General features: G+C 46.4%; 1 protein-coding gene across 1 annotated transcript; it reads left to right on the top strand.

Annotated features, from left to right (window-relative positions):
- The first annotated feature begins 17,640 nt into the window (after positions 1 to 17,640).
- On the top strand, positions 17,641 to 22,543 carry FZD7 (frizzled class receptor 7). The gene has a single exon (XM_032638287.1). The coding sequence runs from the start codon at positions 18,546 to 18,548 to the stop codon at positions 20,268 to 20,270; it is 1,725 nt and encodes a 574-aa protein (XP_032494178.1). The 5' UTR covers positions 17,641 to 18,545; the 3' UTR covers positions 20,271 to 22,543.
- The last annotated feature ends 2,566 nt before the right edge of the window (positions 22,544 to 25,109 follow it).

Genomic DNA, 25,109 nt, shown 5'->3' with positions numbered 1-25,109 from the left:
AAATGACATAACAACCAGCGTGATGCATTCTGCCATCCAAGCGCTATATAATACGGGTGGTAATGGGCAACACTCCCGGGAGGGTGGAGGAACAGCTGTTTGTGTCACCTGGGAATGGCGTCCACGTACAAACCTCATCTCTTTGACAACAATTCTAAAGTCCTCCATCACCGTCACTCACCCGCAACATTAATGACTAAAGGGGAGAAGGAGAGGAAATGCCTTAGCCCCTGAAACAGAGAGAAGGACTGGGAGAGGGACAGAGCAAGTTAATAAATAAAACAAGAGCCTGAAGGGAAGAGTTGCTTTGTCAGAATATAAATATTTCCCTTCCCCTTTTATCTTTAATGTAGTGTGAGAAGCTTATTAAAGGGAAATGCATCTCTGTCCCTGGAGCCCTCGCACAAGCCTTGCAGGGAGCTGCCTGCAGAACGGGCTCGCCTAGCCCCACGCTTATAAACTCTTCCCCCGCTGGAAGTGAGCGTTCACGTGCAGAGCAATAAAGAAGGGCTGAGGGAAGAAAGGGAAGCCATTGTGGCCATTAGGATCCTTATCTTGATGGTCTGGTGGCATGTTATGTTAATCATCGGGAGATGCTGAGAGACGGAGGATGAGGAATGCCTATCTGCTCAAAGGCTTGGCTTGAGATTCCAAGGGAAGCTGGCATGACTAGACTTTTACTCCACTCCATTAGAGAGAACAATATCCAAATTTAGACAAAGGGGAATTTGTCTTCAAGAGTAAGACAGACATAAAAGCTGACGAGCATCCTGTGAGTATTCCTCCTCCAAGGAGCTCTCCATGGCTGCAGGCCTCACGTCTCCGAGAAGATAGCCAGGCTGGGCAGTCCCAATGTCCAGCCTTCTTGCTCCCAGAAACATCATTATTCCAACAGCACAGAAGATTTTCATCCTCCATGTCTTCTTCCCAAAAGCCCTAAAAGGAGGATGGAACAGGCTGCAAAGCAACTCAGGCTAGCACAGAGCCTTGAACTCATTGGATACTCAGGAAGCTTGAATGGTATGGTGCAGGGACTGTGCTGGCCCTGTTTATCACTATACGTGTAGAGCCAAGCACGGCACCTAGTACACATGCTTTTGGATGGAAGAATTGAACACATGCATTTGGACACAATGAAGGTGTCTTTTTAGTTGGTTATCTTTTCGGCCTCTTCAAAGGATCTCAGTTCTGATCAAGATTGGGGTTCTGCCAAGCTCTGGTACTATCACATCTTTGCTGACCATTTAGAGATATTCAGCCATGTGATTACACAAGAAAAAGCCATCCATTCATCAGGTACCATAGTCTAGCCTAAGGCCAGATGGGGGTGTGGGTTGGAGACAGCTAAAATCGGCTGCCAAAAAGTGCTTCTCCTTCCTCTGGACTGAGCTTGCCCAGGGGAGCTGGCCCCAGTTGCTATATACTATATACTATACCTACCCCATAGCATACATATGCATTTATATTTCTACAGTGTAATTAATGGAAGGGACAGAAATTTTTTTAATCAGCATTTCTGGCTCTCTTGCCAGGGTATTCATATATCCCTTGCACTTAGCAAGGGTTTACTGCCATTTCAAACCCACCAGGCATCACGTAATCATTCCTGCTGCAGAACCTACTTTGCATCCCCATTCAGGCCCCGCCCCATTATGATGTCTTTTTTTGGTCTCATCCTCCCTAATTTTGTGTGTCTGGTTCCCTTTCCCACTGAACCCCATCTAGGCTGGAATAAAGACTCAGCTACAAATCAGAGGGCTCGAGTCATTGCTATTCCACTGCGCTCACCACTTTCAGGACCAATTACATCTTATGGCAATGTCTGTGTTACAGGGAAGTATGTAATTCAGGGATGATGAGCCATCCTTAGCCGGTTCCTAGGGAATTCCCTGCCCACTATTCTAAACATTGACTAAGAGCTATTTACAATACCTGATTTAATATTCCGCCTCCTACATAAGCCCTGTCCAGCCTCCCCTCAGCCTCAGCCGCTTTGGGGGCCTGGAATCTTGAGAGGGTATATTTCCAATGTTCCCACAAACAGTCCAGAGGAGGAGGAGGTGTGGGGGAAGGGTGGCACGCACATATCTGAGGGGCAGTTGTGTGGAAGAGGGATTAAATTTATACTGTGAAGATCAATGGAAGCCTTGGAGAGGCAGATTTCAGTTCAATAGAATGAAGGACTTTTTAACAATTAAAGCTGTCGGAAAAATGGAACAGGAACCCTTTAAAGAGACCCCTCTCTCCCTGGAGTTCAGGCAGGGGTGAGATCTCTCCAGCCAGAGCTGCCCAATTGTCAGCAACACACACACTTCATAGTTGTGTACTCAAGCAGTGCCTCCAGTTCCTGAGCCAGACTACCTGGGTTCATATCCTGCCCTAAAACTTAGCAGCTCTATGATCTTGGGCAAGCTATTTAGCCTTTCTAAAAAACGCAGATAAAAACACATTAGACTTTCAGGGAAATTGTGAGGGTTTCTTTTCTTTCTTTCTCTCTTTTAAACGTTTATCAAAAGAATCTTTACACAGTAAGATAGTGTTCTAAGCCTTTGGGTTCTCAAAGTTCTTACTGGTTTATAGAAGTCATAAAAGAGAGGCCACCATTTTTCACTAGCTACAACATAAAACAGCATTTTGTAATTAATTGTTACTTTACATACCTACATATGTAACACAAACCTAACTGTATAAGTTTTCGGAAATTGTGATGAGGAAAATTCTTTTAAGCCAACATATTGAATTGCGGAGGGTAAAGAAAGGTAGAAAACAACAACTCATTTATTCAACCAATATTTATTAAGCACCCACCTTGTGCAAAGCTTCTTGGGAAATACAAATATGGCCGAGATGCAGATGTGCCTGCCTGCGGCTTGCTGTGTAGCAAGTAACTGTTTCTGACCCTTTCATTTGCAAAAATGGGCAGTGTTCCACAGGCTCTGTAAATTTTAAAATGCTCTGTAGGGCGTTTTCAATTGGTTTGTATTCTAACAGAAATGGACAAGACAATAATATAAAGCATGGTAAAAAATATACCACTTAAATTTTCTCTCCGTTTTCCATTAAAAGTTTAGCTTCTCTAAAGATTGTGATCATGTTGATAAACTCTGTACATATTGCCTAGGAATGAAAAATAACTTTTTTTCTTTCATTTGTACTTAGCACAGTTCTTGGTTCTGAAAGCCCTCTGCCTAAAAAGGACATGGGTAGAAATAAACATGCAATGCCCAAAATATCTTTTTTCTATGGGTTGTAGGCATCCAGATTTGGAAGAGAAAGCTTTCTCTTCGGTAGCTCCTGTGCTCTGCAGCAACTTTCAAATATCCAGCTCTTCAGCTTATTAATTCATTGGAAACATGACTTTCCCTTGGCCCTGCCATTTCTACAGTATTTGCATTCTCAACTGAGCATAGAGGATGCTGGTGGCCTTCTGAGAAACCAGAAACTTTAGCCCCCATCTGCCTCAACTCTTTAAAACCATTAAAGAACAATAATAATTACCCTTTACTGAGCATTTACAACATGCCAAATACTAAGTTCATTGCATTATCGCATTTGATCTTCATAATCCTGTGTGGCAGGTGTTAGTATTATCACCATTTTACAGATGAGGAAACCTGAGGCCCAGGGCAGTTAAGCAGATTGTCCAAAGCCACATAACCAACAAGCTGCTGAACAAGGATTTAAATCTACAAAACCTCTGCTCTCAACGTTACTCTCAAACTGCATCTCCAAAGAAAGAGGATAGGAGTCCCCACTACACCAAAAATGAGAACATTCAAAATAGATAATGGGAAGGACTCCCCCGGGGGTCCAGTGGTTAAGACTCTGCCTTCCAATACAGGGGCACATGTTCGATCCCTAGTCAGGGAAATAAGATCCCACATGCCACAAAGAAAAAAAAAAGTTAATGGGAAAACGATTTTATCACTCCCCCTAGCAGAGTGAAAAATGTAATATGGCTCCTGGGGGATGCCCAGCATCCTATACACCTCACAGTGAACCAGCATCCCATGAATGTCCTGGTCTTGTGATGTCCTCTTGGACAGCTGGCTACAAAAGAGGAAGATAGAAACACGTCCTCAAGGAGGCTTCCACAGAACACACATGTTCACCCTGTCTGTTTGCTCTCTGAGGCTTTCTCCAGGCCAGACATACTTAGGTGTTTAGGTGGCTCACACCCCTAGGAGCAGACTCAACTTCTTCCCTATACTTCTTTCCTTCCCACCAGTTTTCTTCTTCAAAGCGAGAACTGGCTTCAAAGTCCTGTTCTTTTACCCACTATCTGTGTGATTTTAGACCTCTCTCTACTTTGGTTTCCCCATCTATAAAATGGGTCCAATAAATAGTCGCCACCTCAAAGGGCTGCTGTGAGGATAAAGGTTCAAGGAGATAGTGCTGGTTAAGGGTTTAGCACAGTGCCTAACCACGGTAAGCCCTCAATAAGCATTAGCTGTTAATAAAAATAGTAATGATAAGACTACTAGCAGACACCAGAGTCTGTCAGCTGGCTTTCTCTTAACCGTGTTCAACGGAAATTTAAGTCAGGGTATCATCAACCCTGGGTGCTAAGACACAGCAGGACCAATATGGTCCTCAGAACTAAGGCTTTAAAAATAACGAGTCATCTCTGGGAGCGGTGGACTAGCTTTATAAATTTTAGGCCAGGGGAAGAGGAGGAGTGAAGTTTCACAGGTAAACCAAAGCCCCTTTTGCTAGAGTGAGGAGTCTGTCGCCTCTTTTGTTTATTTCTTCTCTAAATGTTTCCTCTCCCGCTCCTGGGCTGTTTTCAAAACTCCTCCGTTTTGGTAGCAGCTCTTCACAAGTCCGCTGGAGGCCACAGGAACAGGCCAACAGCCCCTCCCCAGCTCAAACAGCCAGCAGGAACTGCCCCAAGGCCCTCCCCTGGCTCGGGTCTGGCTGCCCCACGGTGGTTTCTGCAGCCCCGCTTCCGGCGCCTCCCTGACAAAGCACAGCTGAAGGGGCTCAGCTCAGAGCAGCCATGCCGCCAGCGCTCTGTGCATCTCCCAGCACAAGCCAACCTGGGGCCCCTTACTTAGCCAGTTGCCTCTGATCTTTCACTCTGGAGCTCACAAAAGTCATTTCCAGTGTGAGGAGAACAGGAAGCAGAGATAGATAGATAGATAGATAGATAGATAGATAGATAGATAGATAGATAGATAGATAAAGTCAGGCCATTACATGCAAAGCTCTTGGATTAAAGTACAGGCCCAGGAACCCAAAAATGTGAATACTAGTTCCATCATTCTGTGATCCCTTGGACAGTTCAGTCCACCATCTTGGGCTTCAGTTTTCTCATCTATAATATGAAAGGGAAGAATTACTGAACCCTGATGTCCTTTGTGAAAAATAAATCCCCAAACCATTCTCCAACTCGGCCCCTCCTTTTTAATCGCAGGATGTGCTGGCTCCTGGCCCAGTGCCAAACTCCCCTCAGAATTTTGATACAAACTCAATGTCATCACCAGATTCATTTGTTAATCAGGATTATCAGTTCCAAAGAACTAAACAGACATTTCTCCAAAGAAGACATACAGATGGCCAGCAGGCACATGACATGATGCTCAACATCTCTAATTATTAGAGAAATGCAAATCAGAACTACACATGAGGTACCACCTCACACTGGTCAGAACGGCCATCATTAAAAAGTTTACAAATAACAAATGCTGGAGAGGGTGTGGAGAAAAAGGGACAAACCCTCCTACATTGTTGGTGGGAATGTAAGATGGTGTAGCCACTATGGAAAACAGTAACGGAGGTTCCTCAAAAAGCTAAAAATAGAGTTGCCATATGATCCAGCAATCCCACCCCTGGACGTATATCCAGACAAAACTATAATTCAAAAAGATACATGCACCCTTATGTTCACAGCAGCACTATTCACAATAGCCAAGACATGGAAACAACCTAAATGTCCATCAACGGATGAATGGATAAAGAAGATGTGGTACATATATACAATGGAATACTACTCAGCCATAAAAGAAAAGAAATAATGCCATTTGCAGCAACATGGATGCAACTAGAGATTATCATACTAAGTGAAGTGAGTCAGAAATAGAAAGACAAATACCATATGATGTCACTTATATGTGGAATCTAAAATATGACACAAATGAACTTATCTACAAAACAGAAACGGACTCACAGACATAGACAACAGACTTGGTTCTGTGGGGGAGGGATGGATTGGGAGTTTGGGGTTAGTAGATGCAAACTATTATATAGGGAATGGATAACAACAAGGTCTTACTGTATAGCACAGGGAACTATACTCAATATCCTGTAATAAACCCTAATGGAAAAGAATATTAAAAAAAAGAATGTATATATGTATAACTAAGTCACCTTGTTGTACAGCAGTAATTAACACAACATTGTAAATCACCTATACTTCAATTTTTAAAAAATTATTAATTCCTTGATGGCAGGGATACATTATATTCCCAGCAGTGCCTAGCACACTGTAATCTGTAAATATACATTTTTTAAAATAAATGAAGGCCATGGCATTTTATTTCAACTTAAGATGTGCCTTACTCATTCATGCAATCAATCACTTATTGAGCACCGCTATGTACCTAGTGCGGTATCCCACTGCAGTGTAACTACCCAAGACTTGAATAAACTTCTGTGACTACTTAAAATCAAAGTAACTGGTGACCGAGGAGGGGAATTACAAGCAAGGAGGGATTCCTCAATATATGAATAAGAGAGTTAGCTAAGAAATAAAGGGCTTCTCTGTTCCCCTCCCAGAGACTTCTGATAGCCAGCATCCTGATAAAAGTTGCTTTTACCAGCTTCACACTTTCAAAGCCAAAATTAACACCATACAACGGAAGGCCCCACACAAATTCAGAAGGCAAGACCCGAGCCAGGGAGGGAGTCCGATTTGCAAATGAAAAAGAAATCTCAAAGCCCTCTCTAGTCTCAACCAAGCTCCCTCCGCCCTCTCTTAACCACCTCTCTCCAACCTGCCACCTTCCTTTAGGGACCCTGCCAGGTTGCTCGCCACGCCTCAGCTCTTCCCGCAGGTGAAGGTATGGTCAAATTAAATCACAAAGAGGGGCAGCCAGTCTGCAAGGATCTGTGTTTATTTAGTAAATAGGTTGATGGCCCTCATTTGTGGAGATTGAGTTAATTTCTCAACGCAAAGTGAGCCATTTCTCGAAGGGCAGCCCCAGATAATTAACAGGAAAAAACAAAATTCAAATACCTTCCCCCACCCTCCTGGCCCCTTGCCAACCAGTTTCGGCCTTTTGGTGGCCTCTCCTGCAAGGTAGCCATAGGCCCCGGCTTCAGAGAGTTTCTGACAGAGAAGAGAGAGGATTTGGTAAACAAAGGCTTAGGAATTCTTTAGGCCCCTTTAAACTGACATCTGGCAAATTCGAGATCCCCTAACAGTTTCTCTCTCTCCCCCCGCCCCAGCTTTGAAAGGCAAATGTCTTGAGGTTTGTGTTTTGCCCCATTCACAGCGTTTTTAACCAAGCGGAGTCAAACCACTTTGTCTACACCTTAGTTGAAGAGCCTGGCTCTAGAGCTTAAAGTACTATTTTACAACAGCAGGGGGGAGCCAGGGAGGGGGAGAAGGAACTAAGTGGAAATGTGAACGAGAAGAAAAGCGATGGGTAAGTGGCCCTCGAGGACGCTCTCAGGGGGCTGTGTGCTTGCCTTCTGGGCACACGTCGGGCACAGACGGACAGCGAAGGGGCTGCTCCGGGCCAGTCATCAGGAGCTGGGAAGAGACTGGCTCAGCTTTGGGGGTAACTCCCACAGAACATTCGACAAAGCCCCTACTGTGGGAAGTCCTGGCCCAGGGGAGGAACCCCCAAATAAGCCAATCACAGATCACAAAGCCCAGCTTCCTGGCCTTACTGATGAAGAAACAGGCCCACAGAGGTTAACCGATTCACCCAAGGCCAAGGGGTTAGTGGCTGGATCAAGACCCCGAGAATTCTTCTCATTTCCTTAGCTGTAACTGAAGCCTTTCCTCTGTTTGATCCTCTGGAGAAAGAAATGCACCACATCCATCTTAAAACAAGTTTCCCTTACTCGGGAAGACAGTTAAATGACTTCCTATATTTTTTCAAGTGAAACAACCAAATATTTTCACCTTGTCTTCTCATCAGCTGTTTGGGATCCTGGCTGCACATTCGATGCACATGGTGAGATTTTAAGGAGATTCTCTTGGGTAGGACCCAGGAACTAGTTTTTTTTTTTTCTTTTCTTAACTAGATTTTTAAAAATAAATTTATTTATTTATTTTTTGCTGCGCGCGTGGGCTTTCTCTAGTTGCAGCGAGTGGGGGCTACTCTTCGTTGTGGCGAGCGGGTTTCTCATTGCAGTGGCTTCTCGTTGAGGAGCACAGGCTCTAGGCATGTGGGCTCAGTAGTTGTGGCTCACAGGCTCTAGAGCGCTAGTTGTGGCTCGCAGGCTCTAGAGCACAGGCTCAGTAGTTGTGGCTCACGGGCCCAGTTGCCCCGCGGCATGTGGGATCTTCCCGGACCAGGGCTCGAACCCATGTCCCCTGCATTGGCAGGCGGATTCTAAACCACTGCGCCACCAGGGAAGTCCTTAAGTAGATTTTTTTATTATTAAATTTCTCCACCACTACCCCCACCTCCCCTTTAAGGATCACCTTTTTTTAAATTAATTTTTAGTGGAGTAGAGTTGCTTTACAACGTTGTGTTAAGTTTCTGCTGCACAGCAAAGTGAATCAGCCGTACATATACACAATCCCCTTTTTCAGATTTCCTTCCCATTTAGGTCACCACAGATCATTGAGTAGGGTTCCCTGTGCTAAAAAGCAGGTCCTCATTAGTTATCCACTTCATACACAGTAGTGTATCTATGTCAATCCTAATCTCCCAATTCGTCCCACCCCCTCTCCCCACCTTGGCAACCATAAGCTTGTTCTCTGCATCTGTGACTATACCTCTGCTTTGCCAATAAGTTCGTACCATCCTTCCAGATTCCACATATAAACGATACCATACAACACCTGTTTTTCTCCTTCTGACCTTCTTCACTCCACATGACACTCTCTAGGTCCATCCACATCTCTGCAAATGGCACAATTTCATTCCCTTTCATGGCTGAGTAATATCCCATTGTATATATGTACAACAGAGGATCACTTTTTAATTTATTTGGGTTAGTCACTCTTCCTACTGGTTCCTTCATGCCACTTTATTTGGTTCATGTATCCCAATGCATGTTCAATTTAAAACATTTCACAGTCAACCCACATTTAGCTTGTGGTCTATCCTGATTCCCAGATCTTGTCCTTAGCTAGTCTTTCACCATTCTGTATTTCTGTAATTTTTAGGTTTTTAAATTTTTTTCACTGAACTTCATCTGAATTGTTCAATTTGATTCAACAAATGGAAACTTGTGAAAGGCAAAGGAGAAAAATAAGACACAGTTCCTACTCTCAAGGACCTTTGAGATGAATAGGTGGGATAAGGTAGGCACTAAAATAGAAGAGAGAATAGAAGTCATATCATAAGAGCTATAGCACCTTCAAAGAAAGTTGGTGAAGAAAACTGACATTCGATGAGTACCTACTATGTGCCAAGCCCCACGAGACAAATTAGATTAGGCTTGGCTGAGAGGCATAAGAAAACCTAAAATAATGTTGGCTTAAACAAGTCATAAGTTTACTTTTATCTCATATTGGAGAAATCCAGAGGGAGTCCATGACAGGCTGGTATGGTGCACCACAGTGCTAGGGACCCAGGCTCCTCCTATCTCTTTCTTTTTTCCAAGGTTACCTCATGGTTCACAGCAGCCTCCAGACTTCCAGCCATCGGGGGGAGGCGGGGAGCACATCTACCCCCTTTGTGTTGAATACAACAACACAGCTGATGCTCCACTGGCCAGAACTTAACGATGAACCCATGGAAGGCTTTTATATGGAGTCTTTATTCCAAGTGGTCATATGTCTGGCTAAAGACTGGGGGCTCCACTACCATGAAAGAAGGGGAAAACATATATTGAGGGGCAATTTGCAGTCTCTGCACCTTGCTAAGGACTTTATAAATGCTTTAGAGCATTTATTTCTCTTTCTTATAACAGCTCAGAAGAAAGAGTTCTCTTGGGTCTTTATAGATAATTCCTATCTTGCAACACTTTTGCAATCATTCAATTGAGTCAACTCAGTGTCAACTGCAGTCCTAGGAAGTATCTTCTCAAATGCTTTATCCAGGCCATTGAGCAAGATGAAGGTGACTGCAAGACAGCCTTGTTAGTCAACCCTGAATGGTTACCTCTCCTGGGCCGGTGCTGATCCTTGGAGGTCAGCCTTCCACAGCTGTGGGCCCATGCCCCAGGAGAAAGCCAGAAGAGACCTGTGTTTTCACCCTTTTGCAGACCCCAGCACTATTGTTAGTGAGGTTCTCTCTAGTTGCTAGAGCAGACAGGCAGGCAGGTGACTTCATTAATGGGGATAGTAGGATTCCAAGGGAAGGAGCTAGGAAACAGCTCTTGTGACGTGGTCTTCTTGTCTTCTTTTAAAACAGGTGTTCCTTCTCCTCTTCCATCCATCCTTTATTCCCTCCTTCCCTCCTTTCCTTCCTTCCTTTCCTTTTCCCTTTCTCCTTTCCTTCCTTCCATCCATCCTCTCTTCCTTCCTCCTCTTCTCCCATAGTATTCCACCGTGAGAGGTCTTTACTATCCTGTCTTTCCATCCGCGCTCCTGTTACCACCATCTAATTGCTCTCCCCACTCACCTCACTATATCATGGCTCTTGCTTCCCCCAGGCTTCTATTCCTTCCTGGTTTCGGCTTGTTCCTTTCTCATTGAATGTTTCTCAGCTTTTCTTGTCAATGTATTTTACACTCAGACTCCCCAGATGAAAGGATCTGATTGGGTGGCCACTGTATATCCAGTGGGCACACATGTTGGACAGAGGTCTGATGCCAGAAAACCTCATGGCTGGGTCAGATGCTTGCCTATTCCTGGCTCAATCATCTGGGGTTAGGGTTCATAGAGTACAGGGGGCAAGGATGGCAACATTAGTCTGAGGAAATGCTGTGAATGAACTGTAGGAGTAGCAGCTGTTACCTTTTAGAATAGCCACTGTGAACTCACTGAGCTTCGTAAATGAAAGTCTCAGACCTACCATTGCACCCTGCAACCAGACATTCATCCAACCACCCCCCCCTTTCTCTCTCTTATCCTCTCTTACACACACACACACACACACACACACACACACACACCCCTCATCCTCCTTGATGGTTCTCATTATTCCATCCTTCAGTTCAAAACCTTATCAAGTAGAGTGAGGACTTTATGCAAGACCAGAGACCTTCTATGAGGCATCAGCGACACAATACAGCTTTGTAATACGAGTCTGGGTCAGCAGTTCTCAAACCTGACTAATTCAAAAGAATCACCCGGTCAGCTTTTAAAAATTAAATCTCCAAGTCCAATGCCAGAGATTCTGACTCAACATGTCTGAAGTGGGGCCCAAACTTCTGAAAAAACTCCTTAGGTGATACTGATGACCGATCAGGTTTGAGATCCACTGCTCTAGCTCCCATGGTCTTTCTTCTAGAAGGTTCTGGGAGATTTTATTACTACTCTGAGTCTTCTTCCTGCAGCTTTTCCTAGCTCTCTGCTGACTGTCCTGGCCTGCCAAGGTGGGGAGGGCCTGGTACCCTGTCAAATTTCCCATCTGCCCTAGTGGCTGTAGCAGAGTGCCCACATTTCCTAATCTAGAACTCACTGGTGCAGTTTCAGTAATGGGAATTAACTTGTTCCTTGGAAAATTAGAAAAAAATAGTGGTCATTACCGAGTGGGTTTGAAACCTATATAATATTCAGAGGGTCATCACCAATCTAGGCTTGATAGCCCAAGCCTAGAAAGTCTGGGGTTTCTCTAAATTTTAGAATGGCTTTTGATCCGACATATAAAAGGACCAAAATTAGTGATATTTACCATGAAGACATCAAGTAGCAGTGCAGTGTGATGTGAAAAATGTTATATAGATCAGGTTTTAGTCCTGGCTTTGCTACTATGAAAAGGAGCTTATACCTGGAACCTTGAAGAATTGTTATAAAATTAGAGTTAGTGTACCTAAAGCACCCGGTACCTTATAAATGGTAGTCATTCTATTAAAAATATAACTGTTTTTGATGCTCTAAATCATCTGAAAAGAGTAAGTCCTTATAAATCCAGTGGTGTGCTAGAATCAGCCCTTAGGGGCTTGTGAGAGCTGATTATGTGCATCTTTTCCAAACCCCAAGTTCAGTAACATCATGTAGCTAGAAATCGGCCAAGGTATCAGTATTCACACCATGGAAATTGGCAAGTGTATAGATCAGGGCTTATTTCCTGGAGAGCTAGTTATTAAACATTTACCAGCATACCACTGTAAAAAACCATAACCTCAGCAAAGAGCCAACACCATAAACTATGTACCTAACTTGGTCTTTTATTTATCTCTATGATTTGCATCCATATAACCAAACCAGGATTCTGCCCTCATGATATTTTGCCCACAGATCACGAAGCATTTTGTAAATATTATCTCATTAATTCCCACAACACCCTGGAGAGCTAGAGATGTTAAGTGACTTGCCTGAGGCAGGACAGGAAATCAGTGGTGAAAAGCAGAACTAAACCAGTCTGTACTAACACCTCTGCCACACTTCCTACACATCATTATCGTCCAGACTGACATAAAGCCACAGGTAGTGATTACCAATGATGATTTTACCTCATAACCCAAATAGCCAATAGTCAAAGACTTGGTCCAAATGCTTGGTCCTTTGAGTACAAATCTGACTCCCAAGAACGGCTCCCTTCTGCACTTGGAGGTTTTTCCCCTGGGTTGCTGATGGTCTTGTGTTAATCAACTTTCCCACATTCTTTCTCCCTCTAGTCCAATGACATGTGTTTGAAAAAGACAGTTGACTTTCCCACATTCTTTCTCCCTCTAGTCCAATGACATGTGTTTGAAAAAGACAGTTGGCCAGAGAGAGTTAGGGTTTTGTTATGACTCCAGTAGATGCAACTGGCATTATAACCAAGCAACATGGGTTGTTATTTGTGACCCTTTCTCTGGACACTGCAAGGGCAGAGACCCAAGAGTTTTGTCTCTCTGAGGCTTTATCTCCATAATAAGTAACAGGAATAAGTAACACTTGTGGTGAACCACCTCTACAGGGGTTCACCCTTCACCCTTCAATGGGTTTTCACACTCTAGAGTAACCCTGCTGCCCCTTGACTGTGGGTAGACTTAGTTTCTTGCTTCTAAGGAATAAAGTAAGGCAAAAGTGACAGCATGTCACTTCCAAATTAGATTACAAAAAGACCATGACTTCTATCTCTCAGGAGCAAGGTGCCATGCTATAAGTGGCCTCATGAGAGCTGCACATAGCAAGGAACAGATGTCTCTGGCCAACAGCTAGCAAGAACCTGTGGCCTGCCAAAAGCTACGTTATGAGCTTGGAAATGGATCCTCCTCCAATCGAGCCTTGAGGTAACTGCAGCCCTGACCAACACCCTGCTTGCTGTCTTGTGGGAGACCCCAAGCTAGAAGACCAAGCTAAGCACATCCAGATTCCTAACACACAGAAACTATGAGATATTAAATATTTGTTGTTTGAACCTGCTGTGTTTGGGGGTAATCTGTTATACAGCTATAGATAACTAATACAGTCCTCAGCCAACAAGGAAAATGGTCAAATAGACTCAATCACTGGCTCTACCACACAAGCCACCTCTGCATGGGAGGGCCTAGCATACCCGACAGGACTTCAGCATGGCCCTCCTCTAACTCTTCTCATTCAATCTAGACATCTCTAACTTTCATAACCCTTAGGGATAAAAATGTTCCCATTTTTTGAATGATCCAACACCCCAAACTAAAATGAAAAGAAGTTAATGGCAACCTGCAATTGGAAATTCCAAGTCCTCAATGTTATAAAGTCACAAACTGTCTGGTAAAAGGGAGGCCAGAAAGGAAAGTATATGCTAAAAGCTGCCCTTTTGGGTCTTGCATTAGTAACTCTTGCAGCTGGAGTTTCACTACAACCACAGGGTTGTGGCACCACGAAGGTGGCCATTTTCAAATCTGGCCTGACATCAGAATGTAATTCAACTAGATAAACCTGGGACTTGGCCAAGATGAGTAAGTATTATTTAAATAATAATTGGAGCCAATGAATAGCATCACTTTTCTATGGAACCATATGACTATGATGTGAAGAAATAAAAGCCTTTGTTGTTGTAAAGGGCAGGGACAATTGGAAGTTTTGCAGCAGACGGTTACAAAATTTTCCACCCTTAGCTCTCCAAAGAAGATACCAGTTAATGGCTTTGGGAGTTGGGTGTGGAAGTTGTTACTTGGAAAAGACAATTAAATTGATTCTGAACAGATGTGAACCAATGTTACTACATTTATCATAGAGCCTAAAACAGACTATTTAGGCCCCTACACTGTGAGCTTACTTTTCTGAACTACTCCCTTTTATTACTTAGCTCCTTGAAATCAGCATTCTATATCAGGCAAGGCATAGAAAGCTACCACACCCCTCTCACAAACAGCAAATTCTTATTTTTCAGAATAATTTTGGAGTGGTTTTTAAAAAAACACTACACTTCTCCACAAAATTGGCTTTGCTTCTCTGTTTTTTGCACTTGTCTGCCTGGGTCAGAGAAAGAGGACTCCCATCTGTGATACATTTCATCTAGATAAATAGGGCTGGGTTTTCTTCACTTTACATGTAGATTGTTTTAAAAATATATCATTTGTCCCTCGTATTTTTTTTTAAAGATTTATTTTATTTATTTTTGGCTGAGTTGGGTCTTTGTTGCTGCATGCGGGCTTTCTCTGGTTGCAGCGAGCGGGGGCTACTCTTCGTTGCTGAGCCAGGGCTTCTCATTGCGGTGGCTTCTCTTGCTGCGGAGCACGGGCTCTAGGCGCGTGGGCTTCAGTAGTTGTGGCTCGCGGGCTGTAGAGCGCAGGCTCAGAAGTTGTGGCGCACGGGCTTAGTTGCTCCGCGGCATATGGGATCTACCCGGACCAGGGCTCGAACCCGTGTCCCCCGCATTGGCAGGCGGATTCTTTTTTTAAAAACTAAACATTTATTTATTTATTTATTTTTGGCTGTGTTGGGTCTTCGTTTCTATGCGAGGGCTTTCGCTAGTTGCCGCGAGCAGGGCCCACTCTTCATCGCGGTGCGCGGGCCTCTCACTGTCGCGGCCTCTCGTTGTGGAGCGCAGGCTCCAGACGCGCAGGCTCAGTAGTTGTGGCTCACGGGCCCAGTTGCCCCGCGGCATGTGGGATCTTCCCGGACCAGGGCTCGAACCCGTGTCCCCTGCATTGGCAGGCGGATTCTTAACCACTGCGCCACCAGGGAAGCCCCTGTCCCTCGAATTTTTTAAGGGCTCTCTTTTTTTCCCCTCTTTTTCAAAAATGATTCCTATTATCTCATCAGGGAGTTGTCTGGGGCTATAATATGAGGAGAAGAAGCTCATAACTAAACTGGTTTTAGTGGTATTTAAGACAGTATTTTATCCTGTCAGTTTTCATTTTATTAGATGACAGTGCTTGTAATTTCTCCCTCAATAAGCAAAGATGACTTAGATCAGTGGCCTGATGAATAAGCATGAACATTTGATTTAGAAAAGGAGACCATCCTGGAGCTCGCAGAGAGAAAAAAGGATTTCCAACCCCCCACCACACACACTTTAAATGACAAAGCAAAGAAGCAGCACCGTCTTTAAACAACATCTTTCAAGGCAATCAATATCAAGGCTCCCCAGGGTTAGGTGATAAGAATAATAATTTAGAAAGAAAATGAGGAGCCCTTAAAAAATACAAGGAGGCAATAAACATTTTAAAAGAAAATATTATTAATCCTTCCTATTACCTTGAGGCAGACACTCCAAAAGAAAGAAAGAAAGAAAAAAAAAAAGTCCTGGGTGTGAAGGGAAAACTGATGCTTTGGAAGAAAAAGATGAGGACTCCTGTTGAGGGCCGGACGGAGAATGGGAGCAGTCTGACACCCTACCTTGGCCTAAATGATTCAGCCCTCCAGACCCATTAACAAGAGTGGAGAAGGACAAAGAACTGTGAAGTGGAAGGACAGATTCCCCGTAAACCAGTAATAGAAAAGAAAGAAAAACAGAGGAAGCCAAAGTCTCCCATAGAAGGGAACACAATTAATTGTCTTCGATTTCAGGATCAGTGTTTTCTTGCTGGAGAAGAGGCTCACCGGGGGCAGCAGAGGCAGCAACTTCTGCAAACATGCATCCTGATCAGAAATCCCTCAGGGCTCTAGCGCCTGGAACTGAGCTGGCAGGAGTGAGAGCTCAGCCAGGAGTTAACACTTTTTAAGGCATAGAATTGCTGTGCGTGTGCGTGTGTGTGTGACAGAGAAGCAGATTTTTCCTTTCTCAACATGTCACTTTCCTGCATAGGAATTCATGATATTCCTCGCAGTCCAGCCAGAGAGGAGAAACACCCCCCCGCGCCCCCGCCCCCGCCCCCGTAACTTCTGATCTCGCCGGGAGTAACCAGAGAGAGCGCGCCCGCGCCCAGTGCCTTCAGCCGGGCGAAGATTTGACCGGGAACAAAAGGACGCTCGCCAATCAGAAAACGCTACCCGAGAACAAGGATAACTACTCTTTGTGTTTTGAAAACTAATTAGCAAATGCCCTTGGTTTCTAATACGCACGAAAACTTTTCTACGGAAATTCTAAGGATCAAAATCATTGCTTCTGCGACGAAGGTGGGGTCCCGAAGGGCCACGCGTCGCAGAACTAAGGAAAACAAGGCAATCAAATACTCGCTTTAAACCGTACAGTGTTCCTGGACACTCGGCCGCAGGTTTTTTTTACAGTAATTTTCTCCAACACTGTCTTAGTTTTCTAATGATTTCACTAAAGCTATACCAGATCCCTAGACTCTGGGCCGTGCGCGCGGTCAAGGCGGGCTGGGGCCTGGGTCCCCCGCGCCCGCCGCTCCCCGGCTCTCTCCCCTCAGAGGGGTCTGCACTTACTCCTGCCTTAAGCCGGCCCCCTCCGCCCGACTCCGATTTCTCCCTGGACGCGGCCCCTCCTCCTTTTTACCGCGGGGAGAGGGGGTGAGAGGGGATTGTGTCCTCACGTGGTCTGAGTCCCGGGAGAGAAAAGCAATCCGCGAGGCGCACCCCTTTCTTGCCCCATACCGAACCCCACATTTAGGATCCCGCTACCTAAAAGCGCCCAGCCAAACCCAGCATTTTCAGCCCGGGGAGAGCTAAAGTGAGTCCGGATTACGTCTCTCTCCGCTGAGGCGCTGCTCTATTCTCAGCTTCTCCTTGCAAAAGCCTTGCCCGGTGTGCGCCCTTCTGTTTAGGAATGTGTATTTTAGTGTATCCGGAAGAGGAACAAATCTTTCAAGCAAATTCCCTTTCTGGTGCGCTCCCCCCCTCCCCAGGCGAGCGAATTCAGGGTAAAAGTTTTTCTTAACTTTTCCCTCCCAGCCCCCTGCCCCTCCCCTCAGGAATCCGCCCAGAGCGCTGCGGACAGTGCCTCTCCGGTTCCCTAGCCCGCCCCTTCCGACTTCCACCCAATCCAAAGGCGGCCACACAGAAAACAAAGGCTGCCATTGGGCCGCCCTGGAGCTCGAGGGCCCGCCCCCGGAGTGGTTTGTGAATGGGGGGAGGGGAGGGGGCGGGGAACCCTGCGAGCCCGACGCTTCTTCTGGCGAGTTGAGCGGCTCCGAGGCGTTACTCTGCGCTCCCTCCCGGCGGGCGGCGGCGGCTGCGGGCGCTGGGACTCACCAGCCAGGGTTGCGCGGGGCTGGAGAGGCCAGGCCCAGGCCAAGGGCACCGGGATCTCGCAGCTTTGGACGCAGTGTGACTGGATTTCTTGAAAGAACTCGCTGAGCTCTTGGCTCCAAGAAGCCGATCGGACTCAGCGAGAATCAGTCGTTTGGCTAAAACTTCGGGCCAAGCTTTTGGAGCTGAAGAAGGAGCGGGGAGTGGAGAAAGAGGCGAAGGAGGAGGAGGCGGCGGCGGCGGCGAGCGGAGCCTCGAGGCGAGGAGGCGGAGCAGCACCGTAGAGGCGGCGGCTTTGGCTAGCAAGCGGCGGCGCCCGGCTCTCGCCTGCTCGGGGGCCGGACTTGTTGTGGGGGGCGCGCGCGTTACTGTGCGCTGTGAGTCAAGAGACTTGGGCAAACTTTGAAGGGTAACCGGAGACGCTTGTTGCTCCTCGCCGCAGAAAAAGCCTCACCGTTACGTCGCGGCGAGCGGAGAAGGCGGCCCCCGCCGGCGCCCCCGGCCCAGGCAGACGAGTTTGGGCCCCCGGCTGCTGCGCGAGTGCCGGGCGGAGGTGGCGGCGGCGCCCCCGCAGCGCGAGCACCCCAGCTGCAGCGCCCTCGGCTGCGCACCGCCCACGGCCCAGCCCCGGCGCCGCGAAGACTCTCATGCGCCCGGCGCGGCGGCGCCTCCCCGGATCCCAGCCTTTCCCGGCTGCCTTGTCGCGATTCTCGGGCTGAGAACGCCGCTGCACCCGCGGCCGGCGATGCTGGGCCCCCGCGCGGCACCGTCGCGCTCGCCTCTGGGCCTGTGTACTCTGGTGATTGCACTGCTGGGCGCACTAACCGCGGGAGCCGGGGCGCAGCAGTATCACGGCGAGAAGGGCATCTCAGTGCCGGATCACGGCTTCTGCCAGCCCATCTCCATCCCGCTGTGCACGGACATCGCCTACAACCAGACCATCCTGCCCAACCTGCTGGGTCACACGAACCAAGAGGATGCGGGCCTCGAGGTGCACCAGTTCTACCCGCTGGTGAAGGTGCAGTGTTCTCCCGAGCTGCGCTTCTTCCTGTGCTCCATGTACGCACCCGTGTGTACCGTGCTCGATAAGGCCATCCCGCCGTGCCGCTCTCTGTGCGAGCGTGCCCGCCAGGGCTGTGAGGCGCTCATGAACAAGTTTGGCTTCCAATGGCCTGAGCGGCTGCGTTGCGAGAACTTCCCCGTGCACGGCGCCGGAGAGATCTGCGTGGGCCAGAACACTTCGGACGGCTCCGGCAGCGCGGGAGGCGGCCCCACCGCCTATCCCACCGCGCCTTACATGCCCGACCTGCCCTTCACCGCGCTGCCTCCGGGGGCCGCTGACGGCAGGGGCCGCTCAGCCTTCCCCTTCTCGTGCCCACGCCAGCTCAAGGTACCCCCCTACCTCGGCTACCGTTTCCTGGGCGAGCGCGACTGCGGCGCCCCTTGCGAGCCGGGCCGCGCCAACGGCCTCATGTACTTTAAGGAGGAGGAGAGGCGCTTCGCCCGCCTCTGGGTGGGCGTGTGGTCAGTGCTGTGCTGCGCCTCGACGCTCTTCACCGTGCTTACCTACCTAGTGGACATGCGGCGCTTCAGCTACCCAGAGCGGCCTATCATCTTCCTATCGGGCTGCTATTTCATGGTGGCCGTGGCGCACGTGGCCGGCTTCCTGTTGGAGGACCGCGCGGTGTGCGTGGAGCGCTTCTCAGACGACGGCTACCGCACGGTGGCGCAGGGCACCAAGAAGGAAGGTTGCACCATCCTCTTCATGGTGCTCTACTTCTTCGGCATGGCCAGTTCCATCTGGTGGGTCATCCTGTCGCTCACCTGGTTCCTGGCGGCCGGCATGAAGTGGGGCCACGAGGCCATCGAGGCCAACTCGCAGTACTTCCACCTGGCCGCGTGGGCGGTGCCCGCTGTCAAGACTATCACCATCCTGGCCATGGGCCAGGTGGACGGGGACCTGCTCAGCGGAGTGTGCTACGTGGGCCTGTCCAGCGTGGACGCGCTGCGGGGCTTCGTGCTGGCGCCCCTGTTCGTCTACCTCTTCATCGGCACGTCCTTCCTGCTGGCCGGCTTCGTGTCGCTGTTCCGCATCCGCACCATCATGAAGCACGACGGCACCAAGACCGAGAAGCTGGAGAAGCTCATGGTGCGCATCGGCGTCTTCAGCGTGCTCTACACCGTGCCGGCCACCATCGTTCTGGCCTGCTACTTCTACGAGCAGGCCTTTCGCGAACACTGGGAGCGCACCTGGCTCCTGCAGACGTGCAAGAGCTACGCGGTGCCCTGCCCGCCCGGCCACTTCCCGCCCATGAGCCCCGACTTCACCGTCTTCATGATCAAGTACCTGATGACCATGATCGTAGGCATCACCACTGGCTTCTGGATCTGGTCCGGCAAGACGCTGCAGTCGTGGCGCCGCTTCTACCACAGACTCAGCCACAGCAGCAAGGGGGAGACTGCGGTATGAGCCCCGGCCCCTCCCCCACCCTTCCTTCTCCCACTCCCTAGCAGGGGGAAAGGCGCGGTAGGAGAACAACTGCGGGGTAGGGGGGGGCTTGTTTCTGTCACCTTACGCTCCAGTGAGAAGTGACCTAGAAGTGATAAGATATATGTAGAGATATACGTGGGTTTGGAAAAGAGGCCTGAGTGGAAAGACGGTTTGGATGAAAAGACTTATGGCAAAGACTTGCAGGATGACGATCAGCATCATCACGTTAATCCTGTACGGTACGGACCGACCTGGGCCAATCGAAAAGATTGAGATCAGGAGGTTGCTGTGAGTTCTTCTCGGCTCTGGGGCCGGACTGGGACTGTGAGCGATTCCCCTGCTGCAAGACAAGTGGCCTGTCCTCACTCCTGTGAGGCCCGGGTGAAAGGCACAGCTCTGTCTGCGGCGGCTGCTTTGTTGGGAAAAGGGAGGACTCCCTGCAGAGTCCTTGTTAAGCGGTGGTCAAACCGTAATCTCTTTTCACTGGGGCCATACTGGAGCCCAGATGGGTTAATTTCCAGGGTCAGACATTACAGTCTCTCCTCCCCTGCCTCCTCCCGCCTGTCTTTCCTCCTCTACTCCTTTCAAGTCTTGTGAAGTAAGCATTTTGAAGTCTTGGGAGGCCTGCCTCCTAGAATCCTAATGTGAGGATGCAAAAGAAATGAAGCTAACATTTTGCAACAAGGGAAAGACGGCGAGTAGTAGGTATTTCTACTACTTTTTTTTCTTTTCTGGGGAAGGCAGGAGGAAGAAAGAAGGGTGTTTTATTTGGTTTAATACCCTGAAAAGAAGTGATGACTTGTTGCTTTTCAAAACAGGAATGCATTTTCCCCCCTGTCTTTGTTGTAAGAGACAAAAGAGGAAACAAGTGTCTCCCTGTGGAAAGGAACAACTGTGAAGAAGACAGCAACTTTTATAGGCAAAGCAGCGCAAATCTGAAGTTTCCCTTTGAATGTTAATTTGGTTGCGATAAACATTCCTTTTTAAGGAAAAGTGAAGGGCAGTGTGCTTCCATACCCCTTTCCGTCAGAGGTTCTGAGTTGGCTAAAGGAAATGCAAGGGGTTTTGTTGTGTTTGTTTTAAGTAAATTTAATTCAGAACACATGATCTAACAGGCTCTGTTAAAAGGTTCAGGGAAATCTCCCACTTCATTTTTTTGTCTTCCCATAAACCTGCATTTAGGGTTTTTTTTCTATTTTTTTCACTTCAGTTTGAATCCTTCAAGATAAAAGGAGACGCATAATGCCTTTAGCCTCATAATAAAGGAACGTTAAATTTTTTAAGAAGTAAAAAAGCATTTTGTCCTGTTTCCTTTGTTCCATAAATCCGTTTATAAAATATCATGTGTATGCTGACCCTGTCTTTGTGTGGCCGGGTGGGAAGGTGACCTGCAGAAATGACAGTGAGTGAAGCGGACAGTTCAAACCATGGGCCCCATTTTTAAGGAAAGTCATTAAAAGAAGGTAAACTTCAAAGTAATTCTGGAGTTCTTTGAAATGTGCTGGATGACTTAAATTTATTAATCTTAAATCATGTACTTTTTTTTCTATAATAGAACTCCAATTCTTTTGCGTAATGGGCTAAAGCTGAGCAGAGAATCACGGGAGCTAACCTTTACTCCACCTTTGACACCACCCTCCAATCTGCCAACACTATCCTATTTCTCAAAACCGTCTTTAAATGCTGTTTTAAATAGTTTTTAAATCATAGAGGGTACTGTCAGGAGTACAAGTTGCTTTATATATGTAATGTTAGGTTGAGTGGAGCTGCTTTTTATATTAAAGTTAACATTGACCTTGTGTTCCTTAAACCTCCAAAACTGTCTGGTTTGTCAGATTTTTAAAACTCCCACTACACAGTTTTTGGCATCTTTTGTGTTGTATCTCTTGCATGTGAAATTTGTAAAATAGAGACAAGTGCAGTATGTATATTTTGTAAATCTCCCATTTTTGTAAGAAAATATATATTGTATTTATACATTTTTACTTTGGATTTTTGTTTTGTTTTACCTTTAAAAATCTACAAGGAAGCCCCACTTTATCACTTGTACAGATCACAAATAAATTTTTTTTTAAATACAAAGTGAACGTATATTTAGTTTATGGTTCCTATGTAAGCCAAAGAATAGAATGTTGTATTATGAAAAGATGGTATGGAGGTATGCCACTGTATGTGTCCCTCATAGAGGAAGATGTTATATATATTAAGGTCTTTTTTTCTTGCCTTTTAAAACACAGAGTGTGATGAATGCCTTCACTGTCCTTTATTTTTTTTTCTGTTGTTGTTGCTTCCGGCCTCTCTCCACACCACCCTACCACACACACCACTAAGCTTTTTCACATCCTGCTCTGGATAAATTACTGAAGGTACAGAATAAGCATCTCTTTTAGAGGGGTGCTATGTGATCCATGTTTTTACTACCCTTCAGGCATACAGTCCATATTTGAAAGAGGACTAGATATTTTTGGTCCACTTTTCTGGAGATGTTTTCCTTGGGAAGAATTCTGAGATTTTTTTTTTTAAATCACTGATTGGTGTTTTTGTATTCTAAGGCCCCTTATCTAAAGTGTAGGGACTTAAATCCTTTGGGTTCAGGTGGCTGGGAAAGTCTGTAGTTGATTCCAGAGATCATAACAGGGGCATTGCACGTGGAGCCTTCCCAGCTGTAGGCTTCACTCTACCTTGTAGGTCAATTGAGCCAGAGGTCAAGTGATTCCCCAAGATGGCAGTGACTCAGCAGCTCCGGCAGGAATAGACTCCACGCCTGACCCCAGGATGGCCTCAGAAGCCACTGAAGCTATTCTTTCCTCTTGTCGGAGAGGCTAACTTTGGAATCAGATTAGACCGAGAAGCCTTCCCTATCCAGGCACTTTGATATTAAACAGTCCCTCAGGGAAATAATAAAGGCATTCTAAATACTTCCAATACAAGCCCCGCTAGCTTTTTTTGTTGTTGTTTCACTTTAATTCAGGTGTCTATTTGCTGGCTTTTCATAATAGTGTCCCCTCATTCTCTGGCAGTCATCACAGCAGCAGACAGGACGCTGCTGTTTCTCCTTCCCTGATTTAGCTCTAAGTTTCTGTACTTCTAAAGCTCAACAGAAACAGTTCTGGTTTTGTTTTAATTAATAGGCTCACACACATGGCTGGTGTGTTTTACAAACACATGGAATGAAAACCAGTGACAGTCCTCCCCAAGAGGAGGAAGGCTTGCGGCTGCACTGTGTGCAAAGCGGCTTTAAGATCCTCCTGGGTTTTGAACATCACAATGGGTGGGAGGTCATCTTAAGCTGTGAAGATTTTGGCATCGAGGCAGGAAAAAAATAGCGACTTCAAGTCCCTTAAGGCTTATCCCGTTTTTGCTCATAAAATGACACCTTTTAGGTTAAAGAATGCCTCTTTTAACACCACAGTAATACTGCCTATTAAGAATGTTTGCTTTTGGAGTAGGTGGAAGGCTCCCAATGGGGTTTTTTGCTCGCAAATTAACTGCTGAAGGCACTTAGACCCTTCTGTGGGAGAGCTATGTGACTGCTCCTGTAAATGTGTCCCCTTCCTCTCTTGTCAGTGCTGCCTCGTCCTGCAGGGCGCTCAGATTGCAGAGCACTTGTCTTTAGCGAGGGAACAAAGACTGTGTATGAATAAATTACTAGCTGCTTTTTTGCGAGCAAAGAGAAAACTGTTCAGTTTAATTCCTTTCACAATGTGGTACGTCCTAACGTCATAGATTCTTACCTAAGAATTTTAGAGGCTTGGGGATCCTTAAGGAGGTGCATCTTTGCAGAAAATAGGTGAGAGAGAGAGTGCTTGTGAAAGGGCATGTGTGGAGTTTAGGAAAAACATTGGCAGGAGTTTGGTGTTAATCCCTAGTTAAGGAGCAGAAACACTTGTGAACATTTTCTTCCGTTTATAAAACAAAATTAGTCTATACAATAACCCTATGCAACACCTAATCATTTAAAGTAGGTTTGTGAGAAATCTTGGTGAGAAACAAATAAATGTCCTGTTGACAACATCTCACCATTAAAGAAAAAGGCTTTTTTTAATGTGCTTGATAGAAAATAGTGATATCAGAAATTCTCTGGGTAGAACTATAGAAGTATAACAGCTGTAGGTTTGAGTCCTGTAATTATACTGGGAAATTCTCTTCTAACTCTCCCATCTTTAATTTCACTGAAAAGGCAGGTGGCTATTTATAGATGGTATATTTTTATATATGCATATGTGGATGGTGAATAACAGTCTACAGGGCTCCAGGAAATTCTAGTAGAGACCGAAGCACGCCAATGTGGACTTAAATATTTCATAGATCTGTTCTATTTTTCTCTTATTTCACTGTCAGTGACATTAAAGTGATTTCATAAAACTTGGTTTTTCAACTCTTACTTTCCCATTAGCGATATTTCTTACCTCTGAATCTGTATTCCTCACATTTCATAGAAAAGTGAACTAGTTAAAAAGGTACCATTAAAATGTCAGGTCTTTGGTAAATACACATTGTGCCTCTTATTCTCCGGTTGGAAAAAAAAAAGTTCTAATTGGAATTTTCTCAGTACCACAGTGGTGGAGAAAGGGAAGTCGAGTCAAGACAATAGTTTAAGTGATCTAGTCCAAGAAGCACTGATCAAGCAACCACTACAGAAAAGGTAGTATGACAGGTACTAAAGGGATTACAGGATGACAGATAAGAGCAAGAAAGACACATTCCACCTAAAGTAACTTGCAGCATAGTTCAGGGTGAGGGAGGACAGCATCCCCCATGGAGGAATAAGCAACTAATTATCTTTCCAGGAAGAACTTGACAAGCGTCATCACAGAG

This window comes from Phocoena sinus, chromosome 7 (assembly GCF_008692025.1).
Source record: "Phocoena sinus isolate mPhoSin1 chromosome 7, mPhoSin1.pri, whole genome shotgun sequence".
Taxonomy (NCBI): Eukaryota; Metazoa; Chordata; class Mammalia; order Artiodactyla; family Phocoenidae; genus Phocoena; species Phocoena sinus.
The sequence above is the reverse complement of the archived record's forward strand: the minus strand, read 5'-3'. Positions and strand labels throughout refer to the sequence as shown.

What these genes read in the sequence shown, in the direction of transcription:
- FZD7 (XM_032638287.1), top strand. Translation starts at nt 18,546, where the DNA reads ATGCTGGGCCCCCGCGCGGCACCGTCGCGCTCGCCTCTGGGCCTGTGT.